We start from the raw sequence: 15123 nt of genomic DNA, 5'->3' as shown, positions 1-15123 counted from the left end.
AAAAGTAAGTGTGATGTCATATAGATGGTATTATCATTAGTTTGTCGACTCTAGTTGAAGATGGGGCATGTATGTGCGGGCAGGAGTCACCGTAGGTCCATGGGAGTCACTTGCAGGTTGGAGGTTCTCGAGGGAGTTCGAAGTATCTCGATAATTCAGAAAAAAAATCACTCCGAAAAACGTGAATGCAATACGCTTCTGTAATAATCAGTATTATATCAATAATCAGTAATAAATGTAAAAAAAAGTAATATATCAATATTTGTTACTAAATTGTTTTTTAAAATCAATGAATACACGATCAATAGTTCCTCCTTCAGTCTGTTGGAAGACGGTTTAATAATCAGACATTGGCAGGTTACAAGTAACTGAGTTTATTCACGTTACAGTTACAAAATAAAGGTGTAATCAGATTACAGTTACATTCAGTAATGAGGCAGCAGTGACGATGAGCAGCTTTAAATATAAATAAAGATACAATGTGTACAATATTATTTAAATAGTTCATTCTTTATTAGAATATAAATAATAATAGAGCATTAATATATTGATTCATCAATACTTCGTATGGATATTTATTGTCTCTTGTTTTTATTTACATATTTGATGTTGAGCTCAAAAAGTAATCAATTGACTTTAATATTGTGGTACTAGGATTAGGTACCGTCACTACTAAGTGGATTACATGTTTAAAGTAATCCTCCCACTTCAAGCTGAAACATGAAATGTTTTTGAGTTCAGAAACTAAAATGCCTAAAAATTAATTTTGTGTAAAAATATATACGAATAAAATATAAAAACAGAACAAAACAAATCTGACTATAAATCAGAAATAGTTTATCACAGAACTGAAGAACGATGTTGGTTGAAGTCCAGAACGGATGCCAGTGGAAGTATTGATCATGTATTGATCACGTGCAGGGTCCAATCAGAGCAAAACAGCAGTTTCTGTTCGTGGGTCTGTTTTAACTTTACTGTCAGTAAAAACACTGAAAGAGGAATAATCAGCAGGAATATCATAGTGTTATGACTCTAGTATTATTATTACGGTAATATACTGTAATATTACACTATTATTACTGATTATTATTACTGTATTACAGTATTATTACTATAATTTTATTATTATTTAATCACTACAGTGGATCTGTTGCTGTACTTCATTAATGTTTATGATGTAAACAAAGCGAGCGGGAGATTCTTGGGGCCCTTGAGGAGGAATAATCCTTCCGTCAAATGAAACCTCAACAAATGAAATTCCTTCCAAACATTTTAACGTCTGACCGACTCGTCGTCTCCTCGGGGGCAGAGCGTCCATCCAGGCCCCGACCTGTACTGAGCATGTGCAGCTCTCACCCATTAGCTGCTAACAGCTCTGGAACAACAACGTGTTCAATCAGAACATTAATAAGACTTTTTATAAAACAAGCGTGTTGTGGATGACGGGGAATGTCTGTTTATAAACTGAATGAGACAATAAGTACTGTAGTTCTGAAGAGGGGTCCTGCTCTACGCCAGGAGGAAGAAATGTCTTTGTTTTGTACAAACACTCAAAATGTTATAATATAAAATAATAATCGAGATTGAGATTAAAAACTGATCCTACCAAAATAATTACAATATAATGTTTTTACCCTTTTGGAGCAGCACTACTTCTTTATTGTCATACGTCAGATTATTCAGTAAATACAGTAAAAGAATCTGATCTATGACACAGTATGTGAACTACATCCAGTACAGCTATGATACAGATGTGATGTACATATTAGTCTATTATAAAGCTTGCGTCGGATTACACGCATGGACCACAGAGTGGAACACAACCTGGCAACTTCCTGTTTCAGGGGCCACTATAAGTGGATATGTTTGTTAAAATAAAACTCAGGATTTAAAAACTAAATCTAAAGTTGATTCAATCAGTTCTCTAAAACAAGCTACAACAGACAGAATGAACTCTTCCAGCTTTAGACTTCAGATAAATACTTTAATGTTCATGTTTATCTCTTAAATAAAACTTTTACCAGGATAATTATATTTTTACTGTATATAGTTACATGCTGTGATTAGTGCCGACTTCTTTCCTTTCCAATATAATAATAATAATAATAATAATAATATAATAACGTCAGTTCACCGATCAGAATCACAGAAAACAGAAATCAGTCAATAAAAAGGTTCCAGATAAAAGTTCATCTGAAGCTTCTTCCTGTCGCAGTTTGTCCGACTCTTCTCATCTTTGACTGTAAAACATCACATGATTCTATTAAAATACAATAAATACAGAATTATTGATCAGGGAGCAGAGAACTAGTGGTTACTATGGTAACAGATAGTGTCTCACACATACAGACGATGAATGAACAGTTCAGTTGGATCAATATCTGATCCACAACCAGCTCTGATTGTACTCAGACATGATCAATATTGATCAGTGTACACTGTATCTTTATGGATGATATTGATCCTGTATTGACAGTCAGACTGTGGACATATGACGGCCTTTAGCTCGTGTTTTTAGAGTTACGTGTTGTTACGAACACGTTAGGAATTGTTAAAATGTGATATTTCTTAAAGGGAGTTTGGTGCAGGGAGCTTTTAGTTGGATTCAAACTGCTGATATGGATCATTGTTAACGTTTAGTCTCCACTACAGAAACACTAGCTAACTGCTGAAGGCTGATCAGGTTGATTAATGCTTTAATAATGGGAGTATTGATTACTGATCAGGCTGACATGCTGGAAATGGTTGGTTTGTGTGCCTGTTTTAAAACTACTGTCCTAATGAATGATGTGCTCATTATTAAAGACTCCTGATGAAACAGACTCTGGGATTACTCCTGAAAGATACGTAGTGTTTGACCTCCTGCTGGCGATCAGTCACGTAGTGTGAAACAACACGTTGACTTCAAGACTCCGGATTTCAGACAGGAAGCTGTGTAGTGTGAACAGTACAAAGATCAAACAACTTTGAAAGTCATGTAGTGTGTCAAAGGCTCAACATTTTCCTTCATTAACAAGCTGTGTGTGAGCAGGAAATCTGTCTCGACTGCCTCAAATACTCAAATACTACTTATTCCTTGTCTATTGTGCGACTGAGTTTTAGTGTCACGTTGTGTGTGAGTCCTGGTTGGATAACAGAACGTTACTTCAGATGAAGAGTGTGCTGTTCACCTCACCAGCCAACCAGGAGCTCAGAAGTACCAAAGTGAAACAACTTGGCAACAGCAGCTAATAAAAGTTCCTCTCACTTTCGGGGGCCGATCACACAGAAACATCCTGTGGTAAGACTCTTTTCTAGCAGTTTTAGACGTACATTAATGTTTAAATATTTTCAGCTCAAGGTACAAAGTCGTACCACTCGTCACTGTCAAACTTTTAGTTTTGGAAATTATAAAAACATTCCTAATTTAGTATTTTGTTTTCACAGTACAAGCAAAAATTACACAATTAAATCAGTGTGACTTACAATTTCTACAACTACTTGATCAAAAATGTTTTTCTAACTTACATTTAGTTTTGCTTAATAATGTCAATGTAATCAGTTTCTACAATGTGTTGAGTTAACTGGTTTTACAGTGTAACTATTATCCTTCGTTTGATATCAATGTAGAGCTCAACGCCTGCTTCATTACATTTGATCACCGGTTGCAGGCGCTGCCTCGCTCCACACGCGCTGGGTCTCTGTGTGATCAGCCGCTAAGACCCACTAACATCTGAAAACATCGGCACTCTGGGCTTCACTCTCATACTCTACATTATCAATGAACATTGATTAAATCATTCTAACAGTCAAATAAAGAACCTCCCTGGACCACATGAGTCTGAGGAGCTCGGTGAAGATCCGACAGTATCCTAAACCACCTCGGTGACTCCAAGGTTCCTCCTGACTGACGGAACCATCAGGATGCGTTTAAAGGTTCAATAGCATCAACTTCCTGTTGTACTTTGGCTGAATTTGTATCCGTAGCCTCCGGACCGTCCGCCGTGTGCAGCTTCATGTGTCTCTTCAGATGTCCTGTAACGGTGAAACATTTCCCACACACTGAGCAGCTGAACGGTTTCTCTCCTGTGTGAACTCTCATGTGAATCTTTAAGCTCCCCTTTTGGGCGCAACTTTTCCCGCAGATATTGCAACTGAAGGGTTTCTCTCCCGTGTGAACTCGCATGTGTTTGGTCAAGTCTCCTTTTTCGGCACAACACTTACCACAGAACGGACAACTGAACGGTTTCTCCCCTGTGTGGACTCTCATGTGTTTCTTCAGGTCTGTTTTCTGAGCACAACCTTTCCCGCAGACGGTGCAGCTGAACGGTTTCTCCCCTGTGTGATACTTCATGTGTCTGTTGAGGTGTTCCTTCACGTGGAAGCTTTTGCTACACACAGAGCAGGTGAACGGTTTCTCTCCTGTGTGGATCCTCATGTGTCTGGTCATGTTGCCCCTCCCACTGAAGTTCTTCCCACAGAATAAGCAGCTGTATGGTTGCTCTCCGGTGTGACACCTCATGTGTGCCGTTAGAGACCCGCTGTCTTTAAAGGATTTATCACAACCGGTGCAGGGAAACGGTCTCTCGCCTGTGTGGTCTCTGATGTGTCTGTTCAGGTTCCCTTTCAGACTAAATCTCTTCCCACAGTACGAGCAGGGGAACGGACGCTCCTTCGCTCCGATATCAGGGGCTTCGCTGTTTGTCTGACCCTCCATACCCGACGGGGTTTTGTTTGCTTGCATCCAATCACAATCACTGTCGTCAGTGTCAGTGGAGTCTGGAGAATTGTCTTCACTAACGGGTTGTAAATGTTCATCTGGATCTGAGTTTCTGGCTGGTTCTGGTCCTCCACAGTCCTCTCCATCATCTGTTTCCATCTGTTCAGTTTGTCTTTGATGAAGCTGTGAGGACTGAGGTTTCTCTTCATCATCATCATCTTCACTCTTCACAGGGACAGGAGTGAATGTGAACCCTTGAAGCTGCTCTCCCTCCTGACTGGTCCTGACTTCCTCCTGTTCCTCTTTAATGTGTGGGGGCTCCTCCTGGTCCAGACTGGGTCTCCACTCCTGCTGCTGCTCAGGGGGAACCTCTTCTTTAATCACTGACAGCTGCTGGACGTCTGCAGGGAACCCTGAAATACAGAAACACATCATCTATGGATCAATAAAGTGTTTTATTGATCTGCTGACTGAATTATGTCAGAACATTTGTCTCTTACCATTGTGACTAATTACTGAGCTGAAACATTTTACAGTGTAAAAATAAAACAGATTTTCTGGTGGACAAACTACAAGATGGTGAAACTGTTTATTAGAAATGTTCCTGCTGACTCATCTCACTCATTTAAAAGTAATTTAACACTCAGAAGAGAATGAAATTGATCAGGTTCACTGTCTGTTTATGGAACACAGACAGACAGACAGACACACAGACACAAACAGTAACACACACATATCCATTGATTAATCGATCAAATTCAAACATTCAAACGTTAATATTAGAGGAAGATCAAATAATCTCTCCTACACTGAGCAACAAAACAACAATAACAGTCTCCAAATGATTGTGTCCAAGAGTCAAAGATTAAAGTAGAAAGTTGCTCTAACAATCTTTTACAAATGATCTAAATAGTGAATTTAAATAAAGATTATTTTAGTAATTATAGTCTGAATATTAGTTTGACAATATCAATAATAATAATAATAATAATAATAATGGATGATGCAGATAATGAGACATTTATATTATTAAGACTTATTGGGATAATTAAATTACAGCTGATAAATGATCAATAAATTCTTATGTAAACATCTGATAACTTTATGTCATATGATCTGCTTGTTTTTAATATGACAATAAACAAACATTTGAACTGTTGTTTGTTGTTGTGGTGTAAACAACAGTTCTGTCAGTTATTAATTATTTAAATGAGTAATTCAGATCATCAAAGATAAACCAACCAGGTGTACGAAAAACTACAGCTCCAATGAGGCTTTGCTGTCGCTGCTGGCTCTAAGACTCATGGGAGTTGTAGTTGTTATGTGTAAACAAAGTATTTGTTGACTTATTGTCACTGTAATGAATATATGTTGACGTTTTACTGTCTCCGGTGGCAGTGAACTTCCGGTTGTGTCTGAGAGAAAATGTTTCACTTTAGTAACAACTGATGTTTGCTGCAGTTCTAGAAGCGCTGCAGAGAGTGGCAGCTCGACGCAACAGCTCCCGCTCTGCCACTTATTTTGTCGCCTTAAATCTTAATATTTTATTCCTTCTTAAACAGCACTGTGTTTATTGTTGTAAATAGACCTCCAGTGTTGGTAGTTAATTTTTTACTTTTTTAGCCGTAGTTGAACTTAGTTTTTTAAATATAAACAATGTGTAGGAATGTGGACACAACAACCACCACACAACAAAACACCGGAGGTTATTCACTTGAGGACTTCCTACGGTATTGGGATTTATGTGTCGCATGCCCGAGGGAGATCCCGGTGGAGTTAAGGAGATGAAGGAGAGGAAGCAGAGCAGGCACGTTGGTGAGGACCAAGCAGACAGAGAGGCGGTGGAGAAACAAGCCATGTCTTCCCTCTGTTGTCATGGGAAACGTACGGTCGCTGAGCAACAAGACGGACGAGCTCTCGGCCCTGGTCAACGGACAGCGAGAGTATCGGGAGTGCAGCATATTATGTCTGACGGAGACATGGCTGAATGACATTACACCAGACTGTTCAGTGGAACTAGCCGGCTTTTCACTAGTTCAGGCAGACAGGAAGAAAGCGGTAAAAAGTCAGGAGGGGGGCTCGCTGTCTTTGTGAACTCTAAATGGTGTAAACCTGGACATGTTTTCAACAAGGCAGAAATCTGCACACCTGATATTGAACTGCTGGCCATCGGGTTAAGGCCATACTATCTGCCCCGTGAGTTTACGGCCACTATTGTCGTCACTGTTTACATTCCTCCATCGGCAGTAGTGGCGCACGCCTGTGACGTCACCCACTCCACTGTTGCAGATCTGCCATCATGAACAGCCCCCGTCATCCAGGAGCATCTTCAGCTACAGACTGACCCAGCCCCGAGCCTCAAAGCGGTTTGGAGGCTCATTTGTACCATCTGCCATCAGACTCCACAACGCCACTGCTCCCAGTTCCTCCAACCTCCACTGCTCCCAGTTCCTCCAACCTCCACTGCTCCCAGTTCCTCCAACCTCCAATGCTCTCAGTTCCTCCAACCTCCACAACCACAGCTCCCAGTTCCTCCAACCTCCACTGCTCCCAGTTCCTCCAACCTCCACTGCTCCCAGTTCCTCCAACCTCCACAACCACAGCTCCCAGTTCCTCCAACCTCCACTGCTCTCAGTTCCTCCAACCTCCACAACCAATGCTCCCAGTTCCTCCAACCTCCACAACCAATGCTCCCAGTACCTCCAACCTCCACAACCACAGCTCCCAGTTCCTCCAACCTCCACTGCTCCCAGTTCCTCCAACCTCCACAACCACAGCTCCCAGTTCCTCCAACCTCCACTGCTCCCAGTTCCTCCAACCTCCAATGCTCCCAGTACCTCCAACCCCAGCAGACTGTTTTAGAACTCCTACCTACAACGCACAAACCTTTTGCACTATTTACATTTAATTTCCACTTTAGTAGTTTAGTTTTAGTCAAGTTTAATTTTCTGCACATATTTTGGACTCCATGTCCTATTCGAACAACAAACAGTGTATATACTTTAATTTATAGTTTTTATATCTTCTAAAATTAATAATATTAGCAATATTTTTACTGTGATATTCTTTGTTGTCTGTTTTCGTGCTGCTTTGCCTTATTGCTGCTGTGTCAACCTGAATTTCTCCTCAGGGGGATAAATAAAGGAATATCTATCTATCTAGCATTAGCATTAGCATTAGCATTAGCCTGCTGTCTCCGGGTCCTCCGGGTCCTCCGGGGGCAGACAGCAGGGACTGACCCGCTCTGTGCAGCTTCACTTGGGGCTTCAGCACGGCATCGAGCAGCCTCCTCTGGCGGCAGATCTCCCGCTCTGACCGCTCCACTCTGTCTTCGTACTCCGCCACGGTTTCCTCAAACAGACCGACAATCTCCTCCGCAGCCGCCGTTAGCCGCTCGGTGAGCAGCGCTCTCAGCGACACCGGGACTTCTGCCGTTAATTCTCCTTTTCCCGCCTGCAGCAGAAAGTCTTCAGCGGCGGCGCTGATCCGCTCATGTACCGACACCCGCAGCAGCTGCACCGTGGCGCACATTTTACCGCTTTTCTGCGGACAAAGAGAGCCAGCGGGGACGTAAACACACACCGAGTTCCGCGTCGACGACAGTTCGCTGAGAAGAGAGCGAAGCGGAGCGGCGAACAGTGACCCCTGCAGGACCGGAGCAGAACCAGCTGCGGGTCTGAGACTCTACAGCAGGGGTCACTTCATGGGTACTGAGTCATACGAAGGGTTACCAGATACACTCTTCTGATCTTTAATTATATATATTGATTAATGATCAATGATACTCATCTATATGAGGACACTGATCATGTTAATGATTTCTCACAATAATTATCAGCAATGACTTAACAAGGTGGGAAACAGATAATATCAATATTATATTTTCATTTTTAGAACCGGCCTGAGCGCGACTCATGTGGTCCTTGGGGGCTACCCTGGTTGGTGACCTCTGCTCTAGAGCATCAGACAGCAGCCAATCAGCTGTTGGTCTATGAATGTTAAATAACAGTTTGATCTTGTCTCTCTGAACGGACTCAACTGTCTCACTCTCACTGTATGTGAGACAGGAAGCAGACTCAACATGTTGTTGCTGTGCACCTGTCTGTCTGTCTGTCGCTCTCTCTCTCTCTCTCTCTCTCTCTCTCTCTCTCACCCCAACTGGTCGAGACAGACGACCACCCACCTAGAGCCGAAGGATCTGTCCTAGGTTTCTGCCTTTTAACAGGCAGTGTTTCCTTGCCCTTGTCGCCAAGTGCTTGCTCATGGTGGTACTGTTGGGTCTCTGTAATTAATGTTAAAGAGTTCGGTCTAGACCTGCTCTATTTGAAAAGTGTCCTGAGATAACTTCTGTTATGAATTGGCGCTATACAAATAAAATTGAATTGAATTGAATTGAATTAACAGCTGAAGACAGAGTGCAGTTCCCCCCCTTCATCCTCAACCCTCCTCCTTCATCTCCTGTATGTCTGACAGACCAACACATCAGTTGCTTCCTGCTCAGTAACAAAGAACCAGTGACAGAGACAGGTAGAGACAGAGAGACAGAGAGAGGGAGAGAGAGACAGAGAGACAGACAGACGGAGAGAGAGAAAACATGAAGAAAACCAATGTCATGATCTTTCAAAAACGCAGATGTCATGAGAATAAACACCAATTTACCATCAATAATCATGTCATTGAACACAGCATGAGTTATACCTACCTTGGTATAACCATAACAGCATCAGAGAGTTTCAACATGGCAGTGAATGCACTAAAAGAAAAAGCTCGAAGAGCTCTATATGCAATTAAGAGAAAATTTTAGAATTTCCATATTTCAATAAAAATCTGGCTTAAAATATTTGATAGTGTCATCCAGCCCATTGCGCTGTACGGTAGTGAAGTATGGGGTCCACTCAGTCATCAGAGCTTTACCCGTTGGGACAAACATCCAACAGAATCTCTACATGCAGAATTCTGCAGATACATTTTACACGCACACAGAAACACACCAACAAATGCATGTAGAGCAGAATTAGACAGATACCCACTGATAATTAACATTCAGAAGAGAACGCTCAACTTCTTTAACCACCTGAAATCCAGCCCCAGAGACACCCTCCACTCCAAAGCCCTCCAAACCCAAGAGCTGAGCCCAGAAAAGAGTCCCCTATGTCAGTTGGTACTGAGGCTAACTGCCCCCTCTCAGACACACTCTGACCAGCCTCACAACAACACTGCTCTACAAACAGTAATCAGAGTAAATGATAGCACAATGTAAAGAAAGCTATCTGGACCATTGGGAAGAAACAACTAAAAGCCAAAGTAGATTGGAATGTTATCTTGCCCTTAAAAGAGATTATGAATGAGCAGAATATCTCTCTACTGTCAGAGATAGAAAGCAGAGACAGATCCTAACCAAGTACAGGCTCAGTGACCACAAACTGCCAATCCAAACAGGAAGACACAAAACATCATGGCAACCAAAAGAAAACAGAAAATGTGGTCACTGTTGGACAGGTGAGGTTGAGACAGAGATGCACTTTCTCCTACAATGTACAACATTAAATAACAATAGAAACATTTATTTAAGTTCAGCTCTTTGGTTCCAGATTTCAAAGAGCTGAACGACCTCTCCAAATTAAAAATACTCCTCAGAGAAGGAGAGCGAGCACACCTTGTTGCCCAGTATGTATTAACATGCCACAACCTGAGGGACACACACACACACACACACAGACAGACAGACAGACAGACAGACACACTGTATATAACTAATATAATGTTCATACAGTTTATATCTTTGATTTATTGTATTGTATTTGAATACTTTCCTTTGGCAATATTGTTTTTTTTTTTAAAAAAACTTTTATGCCAATAAAGCCCATTTTGAATTTGAATTTGAAGTTGAGAGAGAAAGAGGAAGAGAGAGACAGACAGACAGAGATAACCCTAACCCTAAATTCAAAACTTTAAGAGAAAAACAATTCGCAAACATTTCCGAAATATACCCCGAATTCGAATTTATATCAGACACACAGAAACTCCCCTACTTACTTGGAGAAATGCCCAAAAGTCAAATTATTGCAGCAAAATATGTCTCCTCATGCCACGAACTGAGGACCACCAGTGGAAACTCAGACGGAACAATATATAAAATAATGGATTTTTTAGTTGTTTGTTGTTTAAAATTATTTTCATTTTCTAACACACACACACGCTTACTATTTTATTTATTTATTTTCATTTTTAATATATTATTTTCATTTTCTAACTTTCTTTCATTTTTTATTTTACTTTTTATTATTATTACTTTACTTTTTATTAAACACACACAAACAACTTACTGTTTTATTTACTTATTTAATGAAATGTATGAAATTGTTTGTATGTAATTTATTTGTAGCTTTGGCAATATTGTTGTTTTACATTCATGCCAATAAAGCTGATTTGAATTTGAGAGAGAGACAGAGAGAGAGAGACAGAAAGACAGATAGAGACACAGACAAACAGAGAGCGAGAGAGAGACAGACAGTTGAACACTAATAAAGACGGTTTGTTGAGTTTTAAGAATTCAGAAGGTTTGTTACATTATTGTTTTTATTAAAGCTGCTGGAGCTCATTGACAAACACACACACTGCACTCTGATAGTATTGAGTCTTATGGAGAAGTTGATTGATGAGCTCAGTAAACAGTTTCATGATGAGTTTCTAGTCTCAGTCTCTAGTTTCAGTCTTCTTCCATACAGCATGATGTTCATTTATTAACTGATGGTCCCATTTAGAGTAAAACAGACCATAAAGCAGGGTATGCTTTAGGGCGGGGCTACCTTGTGATTGACAGCTCATTCTCAGTGAGTCCGTCCAGCTCAACGCACCAAACTCAGATCAAACTGTCAAACAGCGCTGATCAGATATGGATCCAGATTCTGTTGTTGACTATTTCTCTCCTCAAATCTGTTCACAAACAAATTTTACTGTTTATCCGGAATACCAGCTCTTGTGTGAGCAGGAGAGCAGCTCAACTCGCTGTACGTGACCTCCGTTGGCTGCTTAACACCAACATGGAGATGACTGTAAAGCCCAACTGGAGGTTCAGAGCTCTACAGACCGATGGGGGATGATACTCCCAGTTCACTCACTTGCTCTGATCCTGCGGTTGGAAACACAAGTAAGTTCCGAAATAAGTTCCTGAGCTCCTGGAAGAGGTCAGTTCCTCTGTAGGTCACAGCTGGAAGACGTCAGTTCATCTGTAGGTCACAGCTGGATGAAGTCATTTTGAACTCCTTCCTGTCGTTTCAGGTTCGGCGTAACAGTCGACTCTTTTGCGGCTCGTTCTCCGGTGTGAACCTTCATGTGTGAGTCCACTGAGCGTTTCTCCTGATAGCTCTTCCCACAGATCCGGCAGCTGTATGGTTTCTCCCCGGTGTGCGTCAGCATGTGTCTCTTCAGGTCAATCTTCTGGACGAAGCCCTTGCTGCAGAGCTGGCAGCTGAACGGTTTCTCCTTCTTGTGGAACCGCTCGTGCGTCTCCAGCGAGATCTTCTGGCGAAACCTCTTCCCGCAGAGGCTGCAGATGAACGGCTTCTCGCCCGTGTGGATCCTCATGTGGGAGTCCAGGTTGCCGATCTGCCGGAAGTTTTTCCCACAGACTCTGCAGGTGTACGGTTTCTCCCCAGTGTGGATCCTCTTGTGCACGTCCAGGTGCTGGCTCATGGTGAACTTCTTGCCGCAGACTTCGCAGGAGTAGATCCTAGGCTTCCCTCCCGTGTGGCTCTTGATGTGTCTCTTCAGGACGGTGTTTTCTATGAACGTCTTCCCACAGAACTCACAGATGTATGGCCTCTCGCCGGCGTGCAGCTTCATGTGTCTCTCCAGAGAGCCCTTCCTGGGGAAGTCCTTGCCGCAGTCTTTGCAGCTGAAGGGTTTCTGGCCAGTGTGCGTCCTCATGTGGATCTCCATGTCCCTGAAGCTGATGCCGCAGATGTCACAGATCCTGCTGGTTTCTCTGTGGATCTGGATGTGAAGCTGCAGACTCTCAGAGGACTCGGACTGCTCTCCACAGACGCCGCAGCGACATTCAGGATCATTTAAATGAGTCTCCGCGTGCCGCACAAAGTTACCTTTATTGTGAAAGGCGTTCCCGCAGACCTTGCAGCAGTGAGATGGAGTCAGACTCGGCTTCCTGCGTCGGCTACTGGCGGCGGGCGCATCGTCGGACTCGTGGCTCCGGATGTGTCGCCTCAGCTCAGCACTCTTGCTGAAGCCTTTCCCGCATACTTTGCAGCTGAACGGCGTCTGTCCGTCGTGGGTCTTCATGTGCCGCTCCAGAGAGCCGGTGTGGCTGAACTCTTTGTGGCAGACGCTGCACCTGAACGGCTTCTCCGACGTGTGGATCCTCATGTGCGTCACCATGTTGCCCTTCTGGTTGAAGACTTTGCCGCAGACGTGGCAGCTGAAGGGTTTCTCTCCGGTGTGCAGCCGCAGGTGCGTCTCCTGAGCGCGGATCGAGGGGAACTTTTTGCCGCAGATGTCGCAGGTCCGGCTGCTGTCGCGGTGCGTTTGTAGGTGCAGCCTCAGACCGTCACTGGACTCCAAACGCTCGCCGCACAGACCACAAAGACACTCCGCCTCCTTCAGGTGTTTCTCCACGTGCTTCATCAGAAAGCCTTTCCTGTCAAAGGACTTCCCACAGACCCTGCAGCAGTGAGATGCCTCCTCGTCATTGTCGTCCTCTTCCTCTTCCTCATGACCAGCCGGACAGTCTGGAGACGCCGCCGTGCAGTGGTCCGGTTCAGAAACGTCCTCCGGTCCAGAGGAAGTACCGGGCTGAGGTTCCTTCAGTCGGTCGTCTACAGAGACGTTCAGAGGCTTTCCAGCTTTGAGACTCCGGACGCCGACTGACAGACACAACTCTGCAGAGAAAAACACACAGACAGGTTTACTGCACAGAAAGTGTCTGTCTGTCTGTCTGTCTGTCACACCTGGATGAGAGTTATTCTTTTATTTTAACTTCTGCAATATCTTAACGCTGTAATAATGTTTGTATTTATTATTGACGCTGGCTGATCAGGATTATAAGTATTTTATTGCTCTGTGTTTTATATGATATAAATATATATATTTATAAAAAATAAGATAATATTAACATATATTTATTGAATAAAGAACATTTGAGTGTGTTCTCTCTGGCGCCCCCTGGTGGACACAACCAGTTATGAACCAGATATGAAATGAGCCTGTGAGGAATGAACACCTTGAACACCTTTAACACCTTGAACACCTTTATCTCTGACTTTTTATTTTGTCCTTTAAAGGAAACCATCTCCTCTGACTTTCTGTCAAATTTGACCCGGAGTCTGCACACAGTATTTTATTTTGAAAACTGACTGCATTCTCTGAGTCTGACTTCCTGTCAGCGTGCTCATGCCAGTGGGTCTCATTCCTTCAGAAATAGACCAGCTGTGTTTTCAATGCGGAGCAGAGAGAGGAGTTATGTGCTTGGCTCAAGGGAACCTCTCCAGTCCTCCATACTGTGACCAGTGCTGGACTTAAACCCAAGACCCTTCGGTTCCCAAACCCAGTCCCCCTGCGGGCTGAGCTGCCCCCGAACATTATATTATATATAATATATATTATAATCCATATATATTGATTATATATCAGCATCAGCTACTGATTAACACACATCAGAGGAGGCTGCTGTTGTGATCTGATTGATAATCAATGGGATCGATTACAATTCAAATCATTGAAGGACCTTTGTTGGTCTGTAAATGTGAACAATTAGTCGAACTACAGAACTTATAATATTTAATATAATATATTATATTATATATTAGCTCATTAAACTCTGTTCATTAGATTAAAGTAGAAACACATCAGTAATAAAGTGATGTAGAATAATATTTATATTATTATAGGATTATAATAAATGGCTTTAGTGATGCAGCTGCTCCATTACTGACTTTATATAGTTTATTATTAATAATATTAATAATATTAATAATGTATTCTTTTATTATAGGAATCATCGGTAAAGTTATTAAAGTAAAAAGAACAACGTCAGCCTCCAGAATAAGTAACAGAGTACTTCAGTAAATGTACTTCGTTACTCACCGGGCTCCTCCGGTCCTCTCTCGGCCGCTCTGGACGCCTCGAAGGCGGTGAAGATGTGTTGTACGGCGGCATTGATCCGCTGCTCCACCCGCTCCCGGAGCTGCTCCACCGCCTGATGACGCTCCTCCAGCAGACAGAAGATCTCCTCCGCCGCCGCCGCGAGCTGCCGGTCGATGACCGCCCGCAGGCTGCGGCTCGCGCTGCTCTTCGACCGTTTTTTGGACATTTTGGCGGAATTTCCTCCGAACAAAGACAGGATGTAAACAATGTGAGCACGCTTCCGGGTTCCCCAATGCAGCGTCCTTACGTCGGACGCAGACGTTTCC

The 15123-nt window shown here is 42.7% G+C and overlaps 1 protein-coding gene across 1 annotated transcript; it reads right to left on the bottom strand.

Annotated features, from left to right (window-relative positions):
- Positions 1 to 312: 312 nt before the first annotated feature.
- Positions 313 to 15097, bottom strand: LOC127358286 (zinc finger protein 184). Its single transcript, XM_051391271.1, has 4 exons — positions 14798 to 15097; positions 11939 to 13593; positions 7939 to 8383; positions 313 to 5112 (listed from the first exon to the last, which is right to left on the bottom strand). The coding sequence occupies exons 1-4, from the start codon at positions 15021 to 15023 to the stop codon at positions 3899 to 3901; spliced, it is 3540 nt and encodes a 1179-aa protein (XP_051247231.1). The 5' UTR covers positions 15024 to 15097; the 3' UTR covers positions 313 to 3898.
- Between the last annotated feature and the right edge of the window lie 26 nt (positions 15098 to 15123).

The sequence above is a fragment of the Dicentrarchus labrax genome, unplaced genomic scaffold (assembly GCF_905237075.1).
Source record: "Dicentrarchus labrax unplaced genomic scaffold, dlabrax2021, whole genome shotgun sequence".
Classification (NCBI taxonomy): Eukaryota; Metazoa; Chordata; class Actinopteri; family Moronidae; genus Dicentrarchus; species Dicentrarchus labrax.
This window is presented reverse-complemented; position numbering and strand designations above follow the sequence as displayed.

What these genes read in the sequence shown, in the direction of transcription:
- LOC127358286 (XM_051391271.1), bottom strand. Translation starts at nt 15,023, where the DNA reads ATGTCCAAAAAACGGTCGAAGAGCAGCGCGAGCCGCAGCCTGCGGGCG. An exon ending in AAAATGACTTCATCCAGCTG is followed by an intron (nt 8,384 to 11,938) that starts TGACCTACAGAT and finishes CCCCTGCTGTAG; the next exon opens with AGTCTCAGACCCGCAGCTGG. An exon ending in AGTGAAGCTGCACAGAGCGG is followed by an intron (nt 5,113 to 7,938) that starts GTCAGTCCCTGC and finishes TCTGTATTTCAG; the next exon opens with GGTTCCCTGCAGACGTCCAG.